This window comes from Nelusetta ayraudi, unplaced genomic scaffold (genome assembly GCF_046127955.1).
Source record: "Nelusetta ayraudi isolate G7.1 ecotype Tasmania unplaced genomic scaffold, CSIRO-AGI_Nayr_v1 ptg000134l, whole genome shotgun sequence".
Classification (NCBI taxonomy): Eukaryota; Metazoa; Chordata; class Actinopteri; order Tetraodontiformes; family Monacanthidae; genus Nelusetta; species Nelusetta ayraudi.
In genome coordinates this window covers 611586-634571 of record NW_027466184.1, presented here as the reverse complement: position 1 = coordinate 634571, position 22986 = coordinate 611586, and the positions used below count along the sequence as shown (strand labels likewise).

The following is a 22986-nucleotide window of genomic DNA, read 5'->3' as shown; positions in this document are numbered from 1 at the left end:
TCTTCATGTTTGGAGAGAACTTTTATGCCGACGTGATCCTGTTTTTTTTTCTCTGGATGAAATTATTCAATGATGTTTAATGATAAAATAAATGAATTTAATTATAAATAAAATGTAATGATAAAAATCAATGACATAATAACAGTTATGTTACAGTTATGTTACAGTTTGTTTTGTTTAAAAAAAAAAAAAAAGTTAGTCATTTAGGCGTACAACTGTTGATCTGACTCGAGGGCTGAGCCCCAAGGGGTGGAGCCTCGTCACAATTTTTGTAAAAAGAAATTCCCTGACAATGTTTCATTAACTAATTAAAATAGAAATAGAAATAAATGCATGAATAGAGTCCAAATATAAACAAATTTATTGAAATACATTTTAAAATTCCAGTAAATTAATTAACAAATCAAATTAAAACATGTGATGCTTTTTGTGCCTGCAGAGACACAATGAATTTCTTTGCAGCCATTAGGTGGAGCTGCTAAGAGAACATGTGAAACCAAACAGAACAATGACCTTCCTGTCTGTCTGCGTTGTGTTCCTGAGAGATTGTACAGCAGGTCGGAGCTTCACTGGTGGTTGCAAAGTTACTAATTTACACAGATACAATTGCTCAGAAAGCTATAAGGGTGATTGACTTTTGACCTCCTCATCTCCTCCTGCTCGTGTTTAAACTTCAGATGGTCCAAGAAGCGCCACATTTGTTTTTCCTTTGAAAAAATGTAACGTTTTCAATTTTTTTTTTTTTTTATTTATTTTTTTTTACATTCCAAAGAGACAAAATAATTCGACGGAAGAAAATTTTAAAGAAGTTTCTAACCCCATTTCATCAGAATGACAGAAGCTGTAGTTCTGCCAGCAGTCCAGCAGGTGGAGCGCTGGTCAGAGACAGCGCTCGGCCGTAAAGATGAGAAAACAGTGGCTCAGGAGTCTCAGCTGTGCGCTCTGTTACACAGCGGTGCACAGCTGCATTGTGGGAGGTTTGGTAAGTGAGCAGGGTCATCAAGGTCACGTGTTTTACACCCAGACAGGGTGTTTCCTCCTGCAAGAGGTGAGCTGATGATGTGTTTCTGAGATTCCTTTTCCACTTCGTCACAAAACCTGCAGGTTTCCCCGCCCACTGCCAGACGTGGACCGGCACCTGCGCTAATGCTAATGAGCGTCTCACTCATTTTGGTAGCAACAAGCAGGTGTTATTTAATCAGTGTGTACAAAAAAAATCAATAAAGCATTCACAAATTCACAAATGAAGCCCCTTCAAGTTAAAACCTACCTCACTTCCTGTTTTGATTCAAGACATCATGATGGACATATAAAAGTACAAAAGCAGAGAAACACGTAAATAGCAGCGACATGCGACAACGCAGCACCACGACAGGAAAGGGTGGAGCACCGAGCAGACATCTGTAATCACGGCGACGTGCCACCACCCAGTTCGGCCAGCAGGAGGCGCTCAGAAGGACTTCCAACGGATGGCCGACAGGATGGTATGGATGAAGTAGAGTAGGGTGGCTACGTAGGAGAACACCTGGTGACACACACACACACACACACAGGGTCAGAACTCCTGCTGCGGGCCAGACCTGCTTCACTCACTGCTGCTGCTGCCTCACCACGGCCGAGATGTCCAGCTGGTAGTTCTGGAAATTGGTCCCGTCCTTCATGTCCAGAGTGACTTTGGCCAGAGCCACCGAGGCGCTTAGGTAGAAAAATGCAGCTATGCCGTGGTACACAAAGTCCTGCCAGGCAACAAAGAGACGCGTCATTGCAAGATGCTACATTCCAGACGTTCCCTGAACGCACTGCCGCTCTTCACTGGCTCTGGCCGAAACAGCAGGAAATGTTTAACTCACAGCTGCGGCCCAGCTGCTGCGGTTGTGGTGCCCCCCGCAGGCGAACACAACCATCCAGATGAAGGTCATGACGAAGCAGAAGACGGACACAAACATGACCCAGCCCTGAGGGTTGGCCGGCACCACCAGCGTGCACGCCACCAGGATCCACACCAGGCCGCCGAAGATCTGTGGGAAAGAGCACATCATGTGACCTCTGACACACAGCCGGCGAGACACTGGGCGGGGTCTTCACCCAATACCTCCGATGATTGACAGGCTACATTATTCATGGTGCAGCAGCCTCCACCTGCTGTGTATGTCTGTGTGTGTGTGCAAGTGATACTGCGATACTAGAAATATTTTATCTGGTCATCTCGTCTCACTGCTGCTCAACAGGAATTACACTGGTTCCGCTGTCTGGCTGCTGTAATCTCTGACCTCCTCACCCAGCAGCTCTTCCAAAACTCCAGAACCCCAGCTCTGGGTCTGGGACTCCAGGTCTGGGTGTAGGACTCCAAAACTCCAGGATTAAGTCTGAACTCAAGGACTTCACAACTGGCTCTAGCAATCAAAAACTCCAGGACTGGGTCTAGGACTCCAGGACTCCCGGACTGGTTCTAGGACTCCACAAATGGGGCTATGACTCAAAAACTCCACGAGTGAGTCTAAGACTCCAGGACCCCAAACTGGGTCTAGGAATCCCAAACTCCATGACTGGGTCTAGGACTCCACAAACGAGTCTAGGACTTCAAAACTACAGGACTGAATCTGGGACTCCAGAATTTCAGCACTGGGTCTAAGGGTGAATTCCAATTCCTCCCTTAACCCTCAATCTCAACCCTCAATCTCAAAAATGCGCGCTCCCGCGAGGTGCAAGTGCTGTCCCAATTCTAAGAACGTGAAGTTGAGGGACGAGTTTAAGGGCTGTATCGCCCTCAATATTGAGATTCTCCGGCACCACCCTTGGGAGTAAGGGCTACCCAGAAGGCATTGCGTATTTTTGCCAAGATATCTTCGAAAAAGATGGCGATGAAAAAGCGAGCTCCAAATGGAAGTATTTTCTTAGTTAATAAAGATTATTTACTTTAATTAATTAATTACTTTACGATGTTTGTCAGCCGGACCGGTGGTCCTGGCTACACGTTACTTGTATACCTCGTTGTGTAGCGACGAAGGACTTCTTCTTTTTCGTCGTCGTCGTCTTCTTGACTGACTGGACGTAGCTTTGCCGTAAGGCCGCCCCCCACAGTCTGAAGACGTAACTGCACTTAAGGGGTGTCCCATTTCTAAGCCCTTACACTTACTTTTGAGGGCCAAGATTGAGGGCCAAAGATTGAGGGTTAAGGGCGAGGGTTGAGATTGAGGAGTTAAGGGAGGAATTGGAATTGGCCCCAAAACTCCAGGTCCAGGTCTAGAACTCCAGGGCTCCAGGACTGGGTCTAGGACTCCAAAACTCCAGGGCTAGGTTTGGGACTTCGATACCAGAAGCTGCTGCGGTGAAGGCGGACACTGTTGAAGGTTTTGAAGCTCCGCAACAAATTGACCCGACCCTCCAAGAATTTGACTGTCCCGCGGCTCCGTCTGTCTGCTGGATGTTTCCAGTCCGTGACGGCAGCAGCTCAATTACCTGCTCGCTAAGTGGTGGATCGGTGTGCCGAGGCTCTTACCAGCTCTGGCAGGTACAGGATGTCCGGGATGGTGGTGCAGATCCCGGCTCCGCTGGGCAGGTTCCCCATCACGGCGGTGTTGGACGCCATCCTGCTGCTGCTGCTGCTGCTGCTGTCGCTGCCGCTGCCGCCGCCGCTCGGACTGACGAGGCGACTGGATAAACTGGAACCTCCGTCCGACCGCCCGCCCGCCCGGGACACGCCCGCCGGCTTCGCACCGTCAGGCCGTCCCGCTACCGCTGCGCGTGCACACACACACACACACACACACACACACACACACACACACACACACACACACACACACACACAGCAGCAGCAGCAGCGTAATACCGCAGGCGTGGCGTGACTTTCTCACCATGGCAACCGACCCATCGCGTCCACCTGAAGCAACAACAACAACAACAACAACAACAACAACAACAACAACAACACAACTAGAGAGCTGCGTTTTACAAACGTCTGTATGGTGTGTATGTAATGATGTAGGTGTACCATCCGTTCGATCGATTATCGATCGGCATACTAACGTGGGAAACGTGGGTTTCTGTTAATGTTATTGATTGACGTGAGCTGATCACGTGATCCGATGAACTTGACGAACCATCTTTCTTGTGCAGCAAATATTTACAGGTCGTGAGACACCTTCTATTGTCATCCACCTGATCCTGCACCTGGCTCTTGGTGCCCGGGCACTGGACAATGTCCGGAACCTGGAGAGTGACCCTGGAGCAGGTCCTGGTTCAGCCCTGAGGAGCAGCTGAGGATCCTGAGGGACGCTGACCTGAAGTACTGGCTGCCACCGCCCCCACGACCCACCTCCCTCCCTCAACTGCAAGGTTTAGTTGCCTCTCGGTGATGTAACCCGAGCCTCGGGTGACTTCCTGCTCATCCTCCGGACCCATTGTCCAGTGGGCGTGTCCTTCAGGTGAGATGTGTTACCAGGTGAGCGCCACCTGTCTCTGTGTCACTCGATGCCACTGTGCAGCTGCTGAATTCTTCATGATCATCAGCGGATCAATAGCATCTGATCAACGCTCAACACGGTGAGCCGGCGACGGCGCCCCCTACAGGACACAAGCCACAGCCCTTCGGATTGCACACCAGAAAGAACCGTTAGGTTGTTTTTACGATTGTTGTTTCTAAAAATAGACTTTATCTTTTCTTTTTATGAGTGGATTTTATTAGTTCTCTCTCTCTCTCTCTCTCTCTCTCTCTCTCTCCCTCTCTCTCTCTCTCTCTCTCTCTCACACACACACTCCCTCTCTCTCTCTCTCTCTCTCTCTCTCTCACACACACACTCCCTCTCTCTCCCTCTCTCTCTCTCTCTCTCTCTCTCTCACACACACTCCCTCTCTCTCTCTCTCTCTCTCTCTCTCACACACACACACTCCCTCTCTCTCTTCTCTCTCTCTCTCTGTCTTTGTGTGTGTGTTTGTCTGTGTTTTCATTATTTGTATTGTACAATTGCACTTATACTGACTTTGTGAGGAACATTGAGTTTTCCTTGTGCATTAAAATGAGCTCCATAAGTAAAATTTGTCTTGACTTGATTGTCACTGGCTTGGTTCAGCCTGGTCTGGATCACCGGTGTGACACCGAGGAGGTGGGAGGAGCTCTGTAAACTGTCTCCAGATGTGTTAGGCATCGGATACCTGCTTTATGCCAATTAGGTCATTGCATAAATCATAACAATCAAATCTTTGTACGCTGCATGAGAGACTGCTGATGAACCTGTTGTCACCTGTTCTTTCACAAAAGCAGCACGCACTGAATAGCTGTCAAAAAACTTACTGTATTTCCGGGATTCCAGAAGATTAATGAGGACACAACAGGAGACTCAAGGCAGTGGTGTAGTCTAGTTTATTCCAACCTCGTACACATCTGTCTGGCCGCAGTTACTTCAAACCAACACAAAACAAGAACCACCATGCACTGTGAGAACGTGAAAGACTGATATATATATATATATATATATATATATATATATATATATATATATATATATATATATATATATATATATATATATACACATATATATGTGTGTGTGTGTGTGTGTGTGTGTGTGTGTGTAATAAGTGTGTTTATTATACTGATCAAAAAAATATACTGATCCGTATCTTTGCGCATTTTTTGGTGGGTGTACGGTAATTCGGAACCTTTTCTGGTGGTTAGACGGCGTATACCTGCGGATCACGTAGGCAAATACTGACTCAAGGGGTGGTTTCCAGTGGTCTATATTATATGGACCTCTAGATATTATAATTATTACAAAAAAAAATAAATATATATATATATATATATATATATATATATATATATATATATATATATATATATATATATATATATATATATATATATATATATATATGTATGCCACCGGAGTGAAGAGGAAGACAGCTTTATGTTGCGAATGCAGAGTACATGGAAGTCGGGTTGTGGTGAAATATTCAAAGACTCTGCCTCGCCTCTGCCTCGCCTCTGCCACGCCTCCTACAGTAGTACGAGACCTTGATCCCAGTGGTTCCTCCACACCTGGGACGCCTGGCTGTGACCACATCTGACCACCAGCGAGCAACAAACTACGACCGGCCAAAGTGAGTCTATTTTGTATTTATTTATTTGTTTATTATTAGATATAGATAGATAGATAGATAGATAGATAGATAGATAGATAGATATAAGATATATAGATATATAGATATATAGATAGATAGAGTTAGAGCCAACTGTAGCCTCGCCTCCTACCTCACTTCTCCGGGTGCCAAAGAATCGTGCCGTGCCGGTGCAGGAGAACAGGTGGGCAGTTCGCACACGTCAAGTGAACAGTGCTCTTCGACGTGGTCGGGCACTGCCATATTCCGCCCTGCATACACCCTTGTCATGCGTTACATTTGTCACATTTTCCTCAGGTTACTTCCTGCTTGTTTTCTCAGTGTACACAGTACCCAGTTTGACGCTCCAGTGGTTAATCGTTACTAGGAAGCACAAATTAACACCGACTGGAACCCGGACTGATCTGTTGCGTGTCTGTTGCTTGAGGTTGTTCAGTCACTGTGTTTATTTTCCGTGTCCCTCTCTTGTTTTGCTTGCGTTTTTTATTTTTTCCCTTTTTGGAACACAAATGAAGTCAAGTTGAGGCGCAAGTATTTGGTTCATAAACAAGCTGGAAGCTCAACCATTGCCAATGCCAACTTTTGACAGAATCAAATTTAAATATAATATGCATATCTGCTCTTGTTTTCTTTTGCACATCTGCTCTTTTTTCTTGCATATACATTCACTTGAATGTCTCTTGTAATTAATTTATTTATTTACTGACTTACTTATTTTTTTAGTGCTGCAACAGCAAACTTTCTCAATTTGAGATCAATAAAGTACATCTATTCTATTCTAAATTGCAATATAATCCAAGCTCCGTGAATTTAGTTTCACTCATTCATTCTTCATATTCTATTTCTCCTGCGCTCAGGGGGCTTGAGGACAGTCCCAGCGGTCTCCTGACGAAGCCCTCGGCCCATGCACGGGTTGAGATGAAAGAAAGGCCACTAAAGAATTGTTCTGGATCCACGTGGTTCTTTCCTTCTCACCTTCCATCACACCGCATCTTTTCTCTCTGTCTTGCATGTGATGTTTCTCAGTTGTGTCAAGACAAACTGATGAGAAATACAAAAACCCATAACAACAGCACTGAGTGCGCGCCGCAGCGCCCCCTGCTGCTGCCCGGTGGCGAGGTGTCCCTGCGCGTCTACTCGCAGCATTACAGGACCAGCTGCGGAAAAGAGGAGCCGTGACGTCACAGCTGTGCTGTGGAGACCGCTGCTTCAACTCTGCTTCGTGAGTGTTCCTCCTCCTCCTCCTCTTCTTCGGGGCTTTTTTGTAGCTGTTAGCCGCCTTTTAGCCGCCCGTTGCTCTGCCGTCCGCCGTCTTATTAGCCTCGTGCCACCTCCGCGTGCGCGGAACGCGGCACGCTTCCCTGTATCCGGCCGCCACGCGCAAAATAACGGACGGCCAGGGAGTGTGTGTGTGTGTGTGTGTGTGTGTGTGTGTGTGTGTGTGTGTGTGTGTGTGTGTGTGTGTGTGTGTGTGTGTGTGTGTGTGTGTGTTAGGTATAGAGCAGCAGAGTCAGTCAGTTTCTCGACAGGATTGCGTAAATCGTGAACCTCTTACACCAAGACTGTTCGTTTTTTGCCCTTTTTTGGCCATTTTTTGTGTAGTCTTTGTTCTATTTCTATAGTAAAACTCTCTGGCCCTGATTTGGGACTTTTTAGGTCCTGTTTGTGATGTAGCAACAGTAGCCAATGCAGTCAGTTTTAGATGTATTTATTTAGCATAAAAATGTATTTCTATTGAAAAAGATTTTGACATAACATTTTTTTTTTTTTTTTTTTTTTTTTAAACAAAGAAAATAAACCTTAGCTTTGAGTTTAGAGTTACACCAGTGTGAATCAAGTCCAAAATTGTGGCTGCCAAAAACAATTAAAAAAATAAATGAAAATTTCCCCTCCACAAGCTCTTCTTGTTTTCTTAAAAATTCTCCATTTTCTTGTCAGTGAAAAAAGTAATTCCGAAACATTAGGTCAACTTCCACATAAAACAAAGGGGACTTCAACCTTCAAGACAGTTTTAGTCTGATATGAATGTATTGAGTTGTGATATTTTATTGGGAAACCGGGCAACGACATTTCGTTGTGGAAGGAATCACTGCTGTGTTCTTTTCTCAGTGGCAATAAAGAAAGTCTAAGTCATAGTCTATTTTAGGAGTTGAAACAGCTGTGGATTGACGTCACCCCCCCCCCCCCCCCCCCATATACCCCCACGTGCAATATGGCTGCCTGGGCATTTCAATGAGGTGGCCCAAAACGTTTTAGGGGTTACTTTTGTATTACATGACCCATAAAGCATGTGCAGTAGTCTCACTTCCCATCATGCCTTTGTAACTTTGCATGATGCGTGCGGATGAGTCAACCAATCAGAGCGAGCAGAGACAAAGCAGCGTGCAACACAAAAAAACCCTCTTAATCTGGGGAAAGATTTAAAGACCACGATTAAAAAAGATCCAATATAAAGATTTATTTTGAACTTTGTTTCAGGTCAAAGGTCGTCCTGTCAGCCGGTTTACAGTGGTTTATTTTTGTATTATAGTCTGTGGGAAAAATGCATTTTTGGCCACGTGAGATCTTGCCCACAGTACCTGAAGTGGCCACTGAAAAAAACTGCTGTGCTGCCTTATCGTTAGTCTGGTATCCAGTTCTTGTTAATAATCCAACTGTTCATAAGGTGTAAATATCTTGTTTTATTTTTCCTTTATTATTATATAAATATTTTATTTTGTTTTTATTTCTGTATTTTTTTTTTATTAATATCATTTCCTTCTCTTTGCAAGACATTGTTGCTGTGGATATGTAAAAAAAATCTTCCTGAATGTGGGATTAATTAAGGCGTTCTATTCTATTTGATTCCATTGTAATGCATCCATGACATCTTTTTCTCTCTCTCTCTCTCTCTCGCTCTCTGTCTGCAGCACTGAGTCCTCCACAGCAGCAGGGGGCAGCGAGGCTCCTGGCCGCTCCACCCCGATGTCTCGATGGCGCTCACTCCTCAGTCGCCACCTGCAGTGGTCGAGCGCCGCCACGCAGGCGCTAACGCTCACGGCCGTCACCTTCTGCGTGCTGCTGCCCCTGATTGGCCACCGGCTGCTCTACTCCTACTACTTCCTGCGGCCGCTCTACCTGAACACCATGAGCGAGGAGGCCCTGCGGGAGAGCCTGCAGCTGGGCGGTGACGCCCTGCGCCACTGGCAGAGCGCCGCCCCGGCCTCGCCCTCCTTCGCCCACGTGGCAACGCGGCCCGAGCTGCTGGTCACCGTGGTCACCACGGGCCGCAGGGAGGGGCGGGACTTCCACTACCTGCTGCAGCTGACGCGGCAGCTGAGTGCGGCGGCCGTGGCGGGCGCCACGGCTTGTGGCGGCCGGCGCTGCGCCGAGGTGCTGCTGTGCGACGTGGAGCCCGACGCCCGGGACAACCCCGACGCTCGTCTGCTGGAGAAGCACTTTCGGGTGGTGCGGCGCCCCCCCCTGCGAGATGAGGATAGTGGGCAGAGCGAGCCGCTCAACATCTTTGAGCGCGAGAAGCGGGACTACGTGTTCTGCCTGCGGGCGGCCTGGGCGCTGGCCACGCCCCGCCACCTGCTGGTGCTGGAGGACGACGCCCTGCCCAGGCCCGACTTCTTCCCCGTGGTGAGACAGCTGCTGTCGCGCCGCTTCGCCCGCCGCACCCTCTACATCAAGCTGTACCACCCAGAGCGGCTGCAGCGCTACTGGAACCCGGAGCCGTACCGGCTGCTGGAGTGGGTGGGGCTGGGCACGGTGGGCGGGATGCTGCTGCTGCTGGTGCTGCCCCGCTGCGGACCCTGCTCGCTGGCCTTCACGCTGTCGCCGGGCCACCTGCTCTTCTTCACCCTCTACCTGATGGCGGCGGCCGAGCTGCTGGGCCGCCACTACCTGCTGGAGCTGCGGCGCCTGTCGCCGGAGTTCTACGCCGTGTCGCCCGCCACCGAGTGCTGCACGCCCGCCATGCTCTTCCCGGGCAACGCCTCGCTGCGGGTCGCCCGCTACCTGGAGGCCGCCGCCTGCGCCAAGGGCAACGCCAAGGACCTGGTGCTGTACCGGCTGGCCCGCAGCGTGCCGGGGGAGCGCGCCCACAGCGTGGAGCCCAACCTGGTCACACACATTGGGGCCTTCTCCTCCGTCAGGCCCAACCCTGCTCGGCCCAAGCTTCTCTGACCTCTGACCTCTGACTCCCGTCTGCTACCACAGCGGCTACTGCCAAACCTGTTCTCATCATGCTGGACCCATCCTGACTGGATGGGGTGTGGTGGGTGGGGCTGGAGGTGTGTGTGTGTGTGTGGGGGGGGGGGGGGGGTTGACCTCTGACCCTGTCCTGCTGCCACGGTGGCTACTGCCCACCTGTTCTCATGCTGGACCCATCCTGACTGGATGGGGTGTGGTGGGTGGGGCAATATATAATATACATATATATGTGTATATATATATATATATATATATATATATATATATATATATGTATCCATAAGATGAGCAGTCATGATCGCCTGCACCAGCAGCTATATTTGTAAGGTTGTTTTTTTTTTTTTAGCTTGTTTTGCTAAAACGTTTATCAGCTTGTCCAGCCACCAGGGGGCACCCCTCACCTGTGTGTTGCTGTACAGGCTGAAGGAGGGAGGAGCACTGCCACGCCCCCTCTCCTCCCGTCTGTTATTAGTGTCAGGTGACCTGAATGATTTTTTTTCTTTAGTGAAAAGCTGCTCTTTTTTTGGGTGGGGGGGGAGGGGGGGTCTGCTATCGTTTGGGGGCGGGGCTAATTGCAATGACATCAGTTTGAGCTGCTGTTAATTCTGCTGAAAGTGATAATGACAGTGATGGTGATGATGATGAAGGCGGAGCTAAAGTTTGCCTTCTTCATGGGAACCAATGAGCTGAACTGATCTCAGATTTATCACAGCTGTAAGATAGAAAATTAGGATTTTCTTTCTCAAGTATATATGCGAAAAGATCTGATCTGCTGGTAAACTCTTGGTTTCAACTGTAATGCTGGATTGTTCGGAGATGCATTTTAAAAATGACTTTTTTGTTTAGCACCTTTTCTGTTTGATTTTTCAAAGCTCAGTTTACTTCTGCAGTGTTTTTGTCACTTTTGGAGATAAAATGTATCCAATAAAAGTGGAACAGCCACACTTATTCTTAACAATTTGTTTTCCCAGCACTTCAATCACTTCACTCTTCTTCTTCTGAAGAGAATCCAGACTGCCATGACATTTCCTGCCCAGGAGGTGGCGGTGAGGCTGTGAGACGTGGCCTGACCTTTTCACTCCCCACGTAGATCGACAGAGTGCCCAGTAGGGGGCAGCAGAGCTTAAAGGGGTGCGAGAGAAGACGCGAGATGTTTGCAGTCGTGACGTCACCGTGATAAACAAACCAACGCGATGGGGAGTGACGCCCCGCCCCCCTCACCCCACACACACACACACACACACTTTCTCTCGGCCGTTGTGTGCGTGCGTGTGTGTGTGTGTGTGTGTGTGTGTGTGTGTGTGTGTGTGTGTGCCGGGCCACCAGACTCCAATGTGACTCCAAAATCGGCAGACGCCGAAAACGTTTTCGTCTTTCGCATTCGAGGGCGCATAAAGCATGCGTACTTCACACCATGCCTCTTTAGCTCCCGCAATACATCAAGACGCATCATCCAATCAGAACGAGTCGAGACACAGCAGCACGTACAACGCCGTGACGTCACGCTGGCGATACAAAACTTTTTTCTGGTGATTTTCTGGCCTTGATATATATGTGTATATTAAAAAGTAGAAAAATCATAACTGAAACATCTGCAATATAAATATTTGCCATGAAACGCGTTTTAGGTCACAATCGTCCTGTCAGCCGTCTCACAGGCCTTTAATTTTGTATTGTGGTCTAGAATAAAATGCTTTTTGGGGCCCAATAGGAGTTTTATTCTTTGCTGCAGTACCACGATTGGCCACTGGGGAATAAAAGAAAAACATCCATGGTGTGTGTGTGTGTGTGTGTGTGTGTGTGTGTGTGTGTGTTTCCGTTTCTCCGCGGTCACGTGACACTCGTCCTGCATTCTCTGTCCGCGAAGACGCTCGTAAACGCCCACATGAGACACAAGATTTTGTTTTTTGTTTCCGTTTTGTTTTGTTTTGTTTTTTAATCTTGTTCTGAACAGTTGTGCGTTCCTGTGAGTGTGTGTGTTATTGTTGCTGCTGCTGCTGCTGCTGCTGCTACTGTCGTTGTTGTGTCGCTCAGTCTCACTCCGCCCAGACTCGATGGCAGACGGACACAAGTTCTGCCCCGACGGAACCGGAGGTCCAACAGTGTCCACGTCACTGCCGCTCCTGCCCCCTCCCCCTCCTCCCCTCTCCCCTCTTCCCCCCCACCCGTCCTGAACCGAGGACGAACGAAGTGTGACTGTGAGCAGCACGGACGGGGGGGGGAGGATGGACGTACGCTGACAGCCCGCACACACTCGTTCACACGCGCGCGCGAGCACGAACTCACGCGCCGTCCGCTCGATTCGACTCGACTCGACTCGACCGAAACTCCAGCAGGTCCAGCTGGAAGTTCACGAGATGTCGGAACCGGAGAGGAGCCGAGAAGAGACGGTGCCGAACGGAGGGAGTCCAGAGAGGACCAGGGAGGTGCGTGCGTGCGTGCGTGCGTGCGTGTGTGTGTGTGTGTGTGTGTGTGTGTGTGTGTGTGTGTGTGTGTGTGTGTGTGTGTGCTTCACATGATCGCAGCAGTAAAGTGATGGCCGCTGCCAACAGGTCTTTTAAATCCTGCTTCTGATCGATTCATTTGGAGATGAATTGCCTTAATTGCATAATTAACAGGGTGGAGGCACTGAATGGACCCCCTACCACCACCACCACCACCACCACCACCACTCTGGCTGCAGCGCCACTTAAAGCTTGTTTAATTTATTGAAAACGAACATATAAACAAACAGAAATGGCACATCGGTCAGATCAAGTTCGATCTCGGTCTCTGGTTCAGCTTGACAACAAAACTACGAAGGCAAAACTCAGAAAAGGATCAAGAAAAAGAAGGAAAAACTTGGAGATGAAGTTCAATTTTCCATAATGACTTCCCACAGGGAGGTAGCGCTGACTGTGGGTGTTCAAACTCATTCCTTTCACTGCCTTTATGATTGAAAACTTGGGTCAAGTAATGTAAGGGTTGCATTTGACTTAGGTGGGCCCTGTTTGAAATAAAATAGGTAATAACTGCTGCTGGAACTGATAGAGTGGAGGAACTAGAAGTAGCGTGAAACAAAAAGGGAAGTCTGACTGTTGGGGTGTGATAACTGAGGCATGGGGTAGAACGTCTTTGCTTTAACTTTGTTTTATTTGGACTTGTATGCTGTGTTGTTTTTTTTTTATTGATCTCACAGCAGGTTGGCTGCATACTGATGGTTTGACTGCAGCGATAAATTACACATCACAAAAAAAACAACGACAATGACACACATTAAGATATGGGAAGGCCAACATTGTGCTCCTTTAGGAGATGTGATAACTTAACGGGCCACCGATTGATCAAATCACGTCGCTCAAAACTGAACATGAAAACGAGAAGAGCGGTGATATTGATCAGAAAAAATGTATATGTTTCGCTCCGGCTAAGGCTGTAGTTCACACAAATGGTCGTTACGTTGGGATGAGCTGTGTTAGCATCGTGCTAACACACGTAAGCGCATGGATGGGCAAACCTTTAGATTGGTGGGCCACAATGGGTTCTAAAATTTGCCGAAACGGGAGCAGATGGAATGAGTGATTAGCTGACCCGTCTCATAGGAGGAAAACATATCATGGGATAGGCAGGTAGAAAACATTGCTTTATTGTCAACTGAAAATGAACAAATGCAAAGTTCCAACAAAATATGTCTTTATTGAAATGACTCTTGAAACATTTAAAAAAAAAAATGGTTGAAATACTGCTATTTTATGACTTACTTACTATTATTATAATTTCTTTAACTTTGGTGGACTGGATGAATAAGCTTAACGGGCCACGTTTGCCCACCCTTTTTCTTTTGATTGAGCCTCGGTGTTCTTTCTGGTCACCTGCAGGTGCCGCAGCAGTGAGAACCGTGTCAGTTTCGAGCCTTCAGTTTCTCTTCCTTTAGGCTCCAATGTGACACCTGATGTTTTGCCGTGGCAGGAACCAAGTAGAAATTAAAAATATCAATGAAAAAAAAAAATCAATCAGTCAGTCAATGAATGAAACCCCGTGCCTTCTGTGTTTCAGGAGTTCGAGCTGGCCTCCATCTACGTGTCGGACGCTCAGTACAACAGGAACATCTTCTTCGACACGTCGCCACAGGCTGTGAGGTGAGCACGACACACAGACACGCACACACGTGCACGCACACAGACACACACACACACACACAGAGTCTGATCTGATAGCTGCTAAAGTGGAATCATGCACTGATGCTGACAAATAACAGTGTTTTTCCACTGTGTGTGTGTGTGTGTGTGTGTGTGTGTGTGTGTGTGTGTGTGTGTGTGTGTGTGTGTGTGTGTGTCAGCCTGTATCTGCGCTACAACCACTGGCTCCCTCAGGTTCTGGTCTACAGCTTCATCCTGGTCGACCTGTGTCTGGCGATCTTTGAGGACCCGGCTGTCGTCCCCGTTCCCATCTGGGTGCGCATGCTCACACACACACACACACAAACACACACACAGACACACACACAGACACACACACCCCACAATGACGCTATCCGCGCTGTTGTCGCCCCCTACAGGCCACCATGTTGGTGGAGCTGCTGTGTCTGCTGGTCTTCACCATCCGGCTGGTCCACTATGCCCGCGTTATCCCCCGGGAGAAGTTCTGGAAGGACCCCAAGAACCTCTGCATCATCGTCATCATTGTGGTAGGAGGGGCTTCTCTGGTGGGGGGGTGGAGTCACCAGTGTGGAACTGCTACTGCTACCCTGCCCCCACTGCCAGTGTTCTAGAGAGCAGGAAGGGAAGCAGGAAACGGCAAGAGGCAAACACATTTTGGGTCTCTTTAGAAGCCCCGAATCCCACCCTCTCCCTCCCCCACAACGAGCCACTGTTTGATTGGCTGATTCAGAGGAAGCCAGTGACAGCACTTCCTGTCACAGGCTGGCCAAGGCACAGTCACTTCCTGCTTTACGACTTGCTGAGGAGGCACTCGGTCCTGGTTGTGTAACGACCTTTAGACCGGGATGGCGCCTTGTCAGCACAAAGACTCCCTGCACCTTCCTGCTGACCTCAGCACGGTCATGTGACCTCAGCATGGTCATGTGACCATGTGCATAGCAGCGGTAGGGGGCGGAGCCTCCTGGTGGAACAGTTACCAGTCAGCTGTCAGTCGAACAGCACAGGAAGTTGATGTGTGTGTGTGTGTGTGTGTGTGTGTGTGTGTGTGTGTGTGTGTGTGTGTGTGTGTGTGTGTGTGTGTGTGTGTGTGTGTGTGTGTGCTTCCCAGCTTTCGCTCATCGACATGATCATCTACGGTGCCCTGGTGGCCTCCGGCCACTCGGCAGTGCGCTGGTCCAGGGTGCTGCGGCCGCTGCTGCTGGTCAACGTGACCGAGGGACGGCAGGTGGGTGCGACGAGCTGCGTTCACCGCACCTCAAGGCGGCCCAACGACAGGCCTCTCGCCTCATGTTTAAAACTCAAGTAAATGACGCCCACATATCTAATGTGCGTGTTTGTGTGCCTGTGTGTGCATGCGTGTGTGTGTGTGTTTGTGTGCGTGTGTGTGCATGCGTGTGTGTGTGTGTTTGTGTGCGTGTGTGTAGCTGCGCAGGGCCTTCAGAAGCATCCGGAACGCTCTCCCTCAGATCCTGGTCGTCTTCCTGCTCTTCATGTTCAGCCTCCTCATCTTCTCCCTGGTAGCGCTGAAGCTCTTCAGGAAACGGTGAGAAAGTCCTGCTTCCTCCTGGGGCTCACTGCTGATTGGCTGTCGAGTGCTAGTCTGGGTGGTGTGCGTGTGTTTTCATGTGTGTGTACCTGTGCAGAGGCCTCAAGACGGTGGACGGCTCCCCCTACTTCAGCAGCTACCTGGACATCCTGTTCGACCTCTACGTCCTGGTCACCACAGCCAATAGCCCCGATGTCATGTGAGTCTTTTTTCTTTTTGCTATTTATTTTTGGACGGGGAGAAACAGGAAGTGATGCGTTTCTCCATCCTGTTCCATCACTGCAGGATGCCGGCGTACAACTCCAGCTCTTTCTTTGCCATCTTCTTCATTCTGCACCTCCTGGTCAACACCTACATCTTCATGTCCGTCTTCCTCGCCGTCGTCTACAACAACTACAAGAAGTACCTCAAGGTGCCTCCTCACATTAGTGGCTCCTGTTGGCCAGGCGCCGCCACTGCAGGCGCCAGGTTTTTTTTTTGTCTCCTTGGCCTTTTCTGGTTTCTTCAGCGCAGCTTCACTCTGTGGCCACTAGGAGGAGATGCGGCAGCTGGTCAGAGCCAAGAGGCACAAGATGGTGCGGGCCTTCGCGGTGCTGCAGCAGCAGCGGGAGGGGGAGGGGCCTGTGGTGAGCCGGGCCGACTGGAACCAGCTGGTGCAGCGGGTGCAGCCCGACTTCAACAGCGCCCACCGGGAGCTGCTGTGGAGCGTCTGCGATGACAAGAACCAGGGACGCATCGGTACTGCGTGCAGATACACACACACTCGCGCACACAAACAAGCGCATACACACATCACATGAACGCACACGCAAACAAATACGCGTGCACATACACACACATGCACATACGTGCACGCACACAAACGCACGCACTCGCTCTCGGGCATACACACACACACTTGCACTCGCCTATTCACACAAACATGCACGCACTCACACACACGCAATAAAGCAACAGATAAAAGCTTCATGCAGTAAAAGACTAAGTAATAAATAATTAAAAGAAAAGAGAGAATAAAATGGAACAACTTTAGCCTGCCATGAAGCGCGGCGGAGAGGCTAGAACATGGAGCCAGGTGGTGAGCCGAGCAGGCAGGCTAAAGTTAGCCTACTAACACAAAGCACGGAGCAATGACAACACAAATAAAGATGGTCAGATGAGAGCGGAGGGTTTAGAATCCCAGTAGAGAGAGCGTAGACAGGCCGTAAAAAACGCTCATGGTTACGGTTGAGTAGAGGCAGCCGGGCGCGCCAGCGTGCACTCAACCCAGACAAAGTTTTTTTTATTTACTGGTAAGGTTTACATTACAGTCATCGTTTGTTTTGAAATGCAATGAAATTCTAACTCATCGTTCCCCCACACTGTCTGGGTTTGCCGTCCAGGTAAGGCAGCGTTCGTTCAGCTCGCCGACCTCCTCAACATCGAGGTCATCGCACTCAAGTCCAGGCCACACCCCCTTCTCCACCTGTGCCCCACTTTCTACCTGTCGGCCCCCAGCCGCCTCCTCTGCCGACTGGTCCAACACCGGTGAGGCACACACACACACACACACACACACACACACACACACACAAACTGTCCATTCGTCACTACTGAGCCGATCAAAGCCTGTGGCTGATTGGCTTGAAATTGACCGAATGGCCAATTTCTTGGCCGCCGCCACAGTGCCTTTGTGGTGGCATACGACCTGATCATCCTGGTCAACGCCATCTTCATCGGGCTGGACGAGGAGAACCCGGTGATCGCCGACTCGGAGTGGGCCTTCCTGGCCCTCTACCTGCTGGAGATCCTGCTCAAGCTCTACGTGGTGGAGCCGCGAGCCTTCTTCTCCCGACACAGCTTCTGGAACTGGTGAGGAGTTCTATGAAGTGCAATGGCCTTATCAAGTACTTAGCATCAGTATCACTGAGTACTGAAATGAAATTGCTCGAACTCTACTCGTTCTTTGTAGAAGTGGTATTGGGACATCCCTATTAATAAGCAGTGGATAAGGGCATTAAAAAAGCATTGAAAATGAGGAGCAGCAGCCACGTGTGAGGCACAAATTAGTTTCCAACATCTGAGATAAAATTATGCAAAGGACTAAAGAACATCAAGATCAAGTATATTTTCTTTGTCAGCTGCGCTGCAGTATCGCCAGTGGCCACCGGGGAACCCTGCCTATCACTGTGTCTGTTTTTGGGGTTTCAGGTTCGACACCATCATCGTGGTCTCGGCGCTCATTGCCACTATTATCAACTCAGCCATCAAGTCCAGTGAGTTTCGATTTTTGTCCGCACATACATAAAATAAATATTTATACGTAATATAATATACTTGTAAAAATAAAAATAATAATAATAATAAAACCACAAACCTCGTCGTCTGCCCTCATGCTGCTGATTTGTGTTTTTTGTGGCCGCAGCGGGAGGCTACAGCAGCCGACAGATCCTGGACATCGTCTTCATCTTGCGAGTCCTCAGACTGCTCCGGGTGGTCGACAGCATCAAGAGGTTCCTGCTTCTGATTTTGTCCGCCGCTCAATGGTGATTGGATGCATCTCGCCGCCTCTCAATTTACCACGGCTAACCGTGTCCGCTAGGTTTCGCACCATCATCAACACCCTGATCCGGATCGGGCCAGCCATCCTCACCTTTGGACAGCTCATCATTGTGAGTGGTGGCGCCACTGATATCTGCTAATATATCTGCTAATCCTAATCTTGATGCTAATCCAGCTGCAACATCCAGCGGCTAATCCAGCTGTGGCAACCAGATGCTAATCCATCTGCTACATCCAGTTGCTCAATCCAGCTGTGGCAAGCAGCTGCTAATCCATTTGCTAACCCACCTGTTGAATCTAGCTGCTACAACCAGCTGCTAATTCATCTCCTCAGACACAAGGCTGCAACTTCACTGACCTCCAGCTGCTAGAAGACGTTGACTCTGTTAACTCGCTGTACCCCCCCCCCCCCCCCCCCCCCCCCCCCTCCAGGTGGTCTACTACATATTTGCCATGGTGGGGATGGAGCTGTTCAAGGGCAAGGTGACCTTCTTCGACAGGGGCTCCGGCGACCCGGCCGCCTTCTACTGCGGGAACCCTCGGCTGAACAACACGGCCTTTGCCCAGCTCAACTACTGCAAGAACAACTTCAACGATGTTGCGTCCTCCTTCATCCTGCTGGTGGAGCTCACTGTCGTCAACCAGTGGCATGATATCCTTCCTGACACTTGTCCGTCCGTCCGTCTGTCTGTCTGTCTGAGTAGCTCTGGTTGGCCAGGTGTTAGCTTTCCATTATCCAGGCTAAAGGCCATTGTTGTGGCTCGTGGTGACGGCGCTAACTTGTCGTGAAAAACACGAGTCCTCTGTCTTTTAATGGTCCAGTGTGTAATATTTGGAGATTTCTAATTAGAAACACCGGCATCAAGTGGTTACATTTTAGATCACGCTCTTTTAAAAACAAATTACTTTCATTGTACTGCGAGTATACACTTTTATTAAAGTATTTATGGCCATTATGTTAAGCTTTTTCCATCATAAAAATCATGAATTAAGCCAAATTTTACACACTGGACCTTTAATGAAAGGGCGTATTTATGAGTGAAAATTACCTTTTTTTGTTGAAAACTCCTGATGTAAATTAATTCTTTAAAATGATGGAGACCATAATAAAATGCTGCGTTGGCCACTGAGAGGCGCCTGATTTCACCTAGCTTGCGTCGCAGAAAGAGTGAAATTTGTTTTACAGCAAAAAAACAAAACATAAATGCGCCACCTAGTGGACAATAGGTGTCACTGCAGTGTAAAGGTAAAACCGTACCGAGTGAATTAAACTTTTGACACCCAAAAAGAGTGTTATTTCTGCCCCTGCGATGCAAGCAGTGTCTACCAGTGATGTCACTTCCTGTCTCAGGAAGCTACTTCCTTGACCTTCGCCCACTTCTCAGCAGCGGCTTCGCCTCAGTCACTCACAAGTCGGCCCGGATCTTCTTCGTCCTCTTCCACATTGTGGTTGTCATTATCATCATCAAGTAAGGCAGTGGTGTCAAACTCAAATACACAGTGGAGCCAAAATGTAAAACTTTGGACAGAGTCGCCAACATTGAAAATAAAATAACAACAATAACCCTATTAAGTCATAATAATTTTCTTTAATGAACGTCCTGGTCCTGATTGATGTGCCAAAATACCTGCAGAGCATTCTGGGATTTGTAGTATTAGCAGTACATGTGCTGTATAATAGCGGCTAGTCAGCTCTAGTAGTGATTTTGTATTGCTTCGCAGGCCATATATAATTACACTGCAGGCCAGTGCGTCCCCCTGCAGTGCGAGAGGTCCAGGGTGCGATGATGACGATGACGCATCACTTCCTGTCTTTTGTCCTTCAGCATCTTCGTGGCCTTTGTCCTGGAGGCCTTCTTCGTGGAGTACTCGCTGGAGAAGAGCGACTTGCAGACATCGCTGGAGAAGAAGATTGAGGAGCTGGAGCTGGGCGTGGCTCAGTCAGTCACACACACACACACACACACACACACACACACACACACACACACACACACACACACAGAGTCCATTGCTGTGTCTCAATTCAGGGTCTGCACATTTTGAAAGGAAGTTGCGTCATAGCACTGCGCGAAGGCTTGTCCAAATTCCCAAGGGTTCTTAGGACGCTCAAAATGCGTACTCGGAATGCGCCCTCGTTTTAGCCGATTCCAAGGATGCACCGCTACTATCCTTCACGTACTTTAGCCTTACTGCTGCAAAGCATCGTGAGATCTTGGGAAGTCAGCTGAAATTAGCGGCATGTTCTGGTAAAGACACTTCATATAAATTTAAGTATTGAAATTTCACATAAAATATGCAGTTTTAACGTAGGTTTTTACTTATTTGAATATCGAACGACATCGTTAGATGGCGAACCAATGGTTAGCTTGATGCTATTAAAAACGTCACTTCCGGGGTTGGCCAGCAGGAGGGAACGGCGGTGACACAACGAGAAAATACGCCGAGGGCTCGACCGTCCCATGTGGTTATGGGGAGGCGGGGTTTGGTCCGTCCTTCTAGGCCGGGTCCTCGAAGAACGCTTCCTTCAGACGGAGGACGCTCGGTTTGAAGGGTGCAGACCCTGAATTGAGACACAGCACTTCTCTCTCTTGTTAGTCTCAGACTCTGATATCGTTTGGTCCATCCAGGGAGAAGTTGGACGATAACTTGGTCAGCGCCATGGACAGCGAGCAGACAGCCGACCAATCACCAGACAGCAGGCCGGCGCTGATGTTTAAAATCGCTTCTAAACGTGAGTCATAACGAGTGACGCGGCACAATAATGCCGTCCTGACCAGAACATCTGAGTCACCTGATTTTGGCTTATGAAGGACTTTAGTTAGTGAGTTAGAACGCCCTCATAAATCCCACAGAATTACAGCAACCGCATAGGGCAAGAGAATGAACATTATATGAATTAAGAAGACATAAAGGAATAAAATAAATATATTTATAGAGTAAGCTCTACGCAATGATTGACAAGTAAATCAGTGTAGAGCGGATGTTCTTTCATTGAGTGCAGTTGTGCAGCCTGATGGCTGCAGGCAGGAAATACTGAGACTTCATTTATTTATATATTTGCACATAACAGTATCAAAAAAATAGAATAAATACATACCTGTGTCTCTCTTGATAAAGAGAAAGAGAGGAGAAATACGCAAGTGAGGTGGGAAACCTGAAAGGCCTTTACTGCTGTGACCTCACCGTGATCCAACTTTGATTTAAAAAAAACAAACAAAAATAAAACAAGGTAAAGAAATACCATTAGCGTACCTTGTGCAAGGTTGTGGGTGACGTCGGGCCACGCCCACTTTCCCCGCAGCTTCAACCAGAGCAGCAGCAGCAGGTATAGAGTAGAATAGAATGGAATAGATGTACTTTATTGATCCCAAATTGGGAAACCACGCAATTTGGGATCAATAAAGTACATCTATTCTACTGCTGCTGCTGCTGCTGCTGCTGCTGCTGCTGCTGCTGCAGTCCCAGTTGAAGCAGCAGCAGCAGCAGGTGACCCAGGTGTCTCTGTCCTTTCCCCTCCGTCCGTCCTCCAGGTTATCGCACCGTGGACGCCCTGCTGCAGCGGATGTTTGAGGCCGACCTGGACCCGGAAGACTCGGCCGATCCCGACGACCTCGAGCCGAATTTCTCCAACCCGTCGTTCCATCCAGAGTGAAGCAACGTCCACAAAGCAGCTCCATCATCATCATCATCATCGTTGTTGTTATTATTATTATTATTTTTTGCCGCCGTGCCTTATTGCCTCGTCCGTGTTCTGTTGTACTTTTTTTATACTCTTCCGTACAAAGATACCCACAAAAAAATCTGTATTTTCCCATAAAGAATATTTACTCATGAGCCATGCTTTTGTTTTTTCGTTCATTGCGTTAACCTGCCTCCTGTTTTTACCGCCGACGTCACTTGACACCACCAATCGCAGCGACAACTGTTGAAGGTCCAGTGTATAACATCTTTTAAGGAAGCCACGCCCCACAGTGACCTAAATACAAAGCTTCCTTCACAAGACGTTCAAAGGTTAATAAAAATGACTTTTATTGTACTGTCAGTATACATTTTTATTCATGTATTTATGAGCAGCATGGCGAGCTTTATGTCCATATAAAAATTATAAATCAAGCCGGATTACACCAACTGGACCTTGGAAACTTCTGAGGAGCCAATATTCTTGCTCCACCTGTTGGAGAGCGTCTGTCACTGCAGCGCGGTGTGACTGAGGCTGAAGCTGTTCCAGGTGCAGGGGTCTCGTCGTGGTCCCGGGGGTCAGCTGGGGGGTGGTCAGCAGGTCGCAGGGGTCCGTAGCCAGGAATGCGTGAGGCCATCAGTTCCTCCGGTGATCAACAACAACAGGTCGACTACGCTACATCTCACTCACTCTGCAGCAAACGACACGTCTCACACTGGCTTCGCCACAGCCAGTGTGCGAAATACAACGGCAGTCTGGGG

The 22986-nt window shown here is 48.6% G+C and overlaps 3 protein-coding genes across 6 annotated transcripts; 2 read left to right on the top strand and 1 right to left on the bottom strand.

Annotated features, from left to right (window-relative positions):
- Window positions 1-343: 343 nt before the first annotated feature.
- LOC142904887 (myelin and lymphocyte protein-like) lies at window positions 344-3704 on the bottom strand. The gene is made up of 4 exons (XM_076051261.1): window positions 3500-3704; window positions 1851-2018; window positions 1611-1736; window positions 344-1525 (listed from the first exon to the last, which is right to left on the bottom strand). The coding sequence occupies exons 1-4, from the start codon at window positions 3587-3589 to the stop codon at window positions 1451-1453; spliced, it is 459 nt and encodes a 152-aa protein (XP_075907376.1). The 5' UTR covers window positions 3590-3704; the 3' UTR covers window positions 344-1450.
- Window positions 3705-5908: 2204 nt separating this feature from the next.
- Window positions 5909-10406, top strand: pgap4 (post-GPI attachment to proteins GalNAc transferase 4). Of its 4 annotated transcripts, none has more exons than XM_076051300.1 (3): window positions 5910-6102; window positions 6993-7342; window positions 9030-10406. In XM_076051300.1, the coding sequence occupies exon 3, from the start codon at window positions 9085-9087 to the stop codon at window positions 10288-10290; it is 1206 nt and encodes a 401-aa protein (XP_075907415.1). In that variant the 5' UTR covers window positions 5910-6102; window positions 6993-7342; window positions 9030-9084; the 3' UTR covers window positions 10291-10406. The 4 variants fall into 4 exon arrangements, with proteins under 4 accessions (XP_075907416.1, XP_075907415.1, XP_075907414.1 ...); XM_076051299.1 differs by having other exon boundaries at window positions 6988-7342; XM_076051301.1 differs by lacking the exon at window positions 6993-7342 and having other exon boundaries at window positions 5909-6102.
- Window positions 10407-12482: 2076 nt separating this feature from the next.
- On the top strand, window positions 12483-22380 carry tpcn3 (two pore segment channel 3). Its single transcript, XM_076051297.1, has 19 exons — window positions 12483-12743; window positions 14353-14435; window positions 14636-14750; window positions 14855-14983; window positions 15565-15681; window positions 15881-15999; window positions 16100-16201; window positions 16288-16414; window positions 16536-16740; window positions 17385-17529; window positions 17668-17853; window positions 18193-18257; window positions 18407-18494; window positions 18584-18653; window positions 18976-19195; window positions 19922-20012; window positions 20370-20483; window positions 21174-21277; window positions 22077-22380. Exons 1-19 carry the CDS (start codon window positions 12675-12677, stop codon window positions 22196-22198), a joined length of 2271 nt encoding a protein of 756 aa, XP_075907412.1. The 5' UTR covers window positions 12483-12674; the 3' UTR covers window positions 22199-22380.
- Window positions 22381-22986: the final 606 nt, after the last annotated feature.

Bases quoted from the DNA above. Each gene is read 5' to 3' on its own strand.
- LOC142904887 (XM_076051261.1), bottom strand. From the start codon at position 3,589: ATGGCGTCCAACACCGCCGTGATGGGGAACCTGCCCAGCGGAGCCGGG. The intron at 2,019-3,499 runs GTAAGAGCCTCG...TCTTTCCCACAG, and splicing joins TCCTGTACCTGCCAGAGCTG to ATCTTCGGCGGCCTGGTGTG. The intron at 1,526-1,610 runs GTGAGGCAGCAG...GTGTGTCACCAG, and splicing joins AGCTGGACATCTCGGCCGTG to GTGTTCTCCTACGTAGCCAC.
- pgap4 (XM_076051301.1), top strand. From the start codon at position 9,085: ATGTCTCGATGGCGCTCACTCCTCAGTCGCCACCTGCAGTGGTCGAGC.
- tpcn3 (XM_076051297.1), top strand. From the start codon at position 12,675: ATGTCGGAACCGGAGAGGAGCCGAGAAGAGACGGTGCCGAACGGAGGG. The intron at 15,682-15,880 runs GTGGGTGCGACG...GCGTGTGTGTAG, and splicing joins ACGTGACCGAGGGACGGCAG to CTGCGCAGGGCCTTCAGAAG. The intron at 17,854-18,192 runs GTGAGGAGTTCT...TTGGGGTTTCAG, and splicing joins CGACACAGCTTCTGGAACTG to GTTCGACACCATCATCGTGG.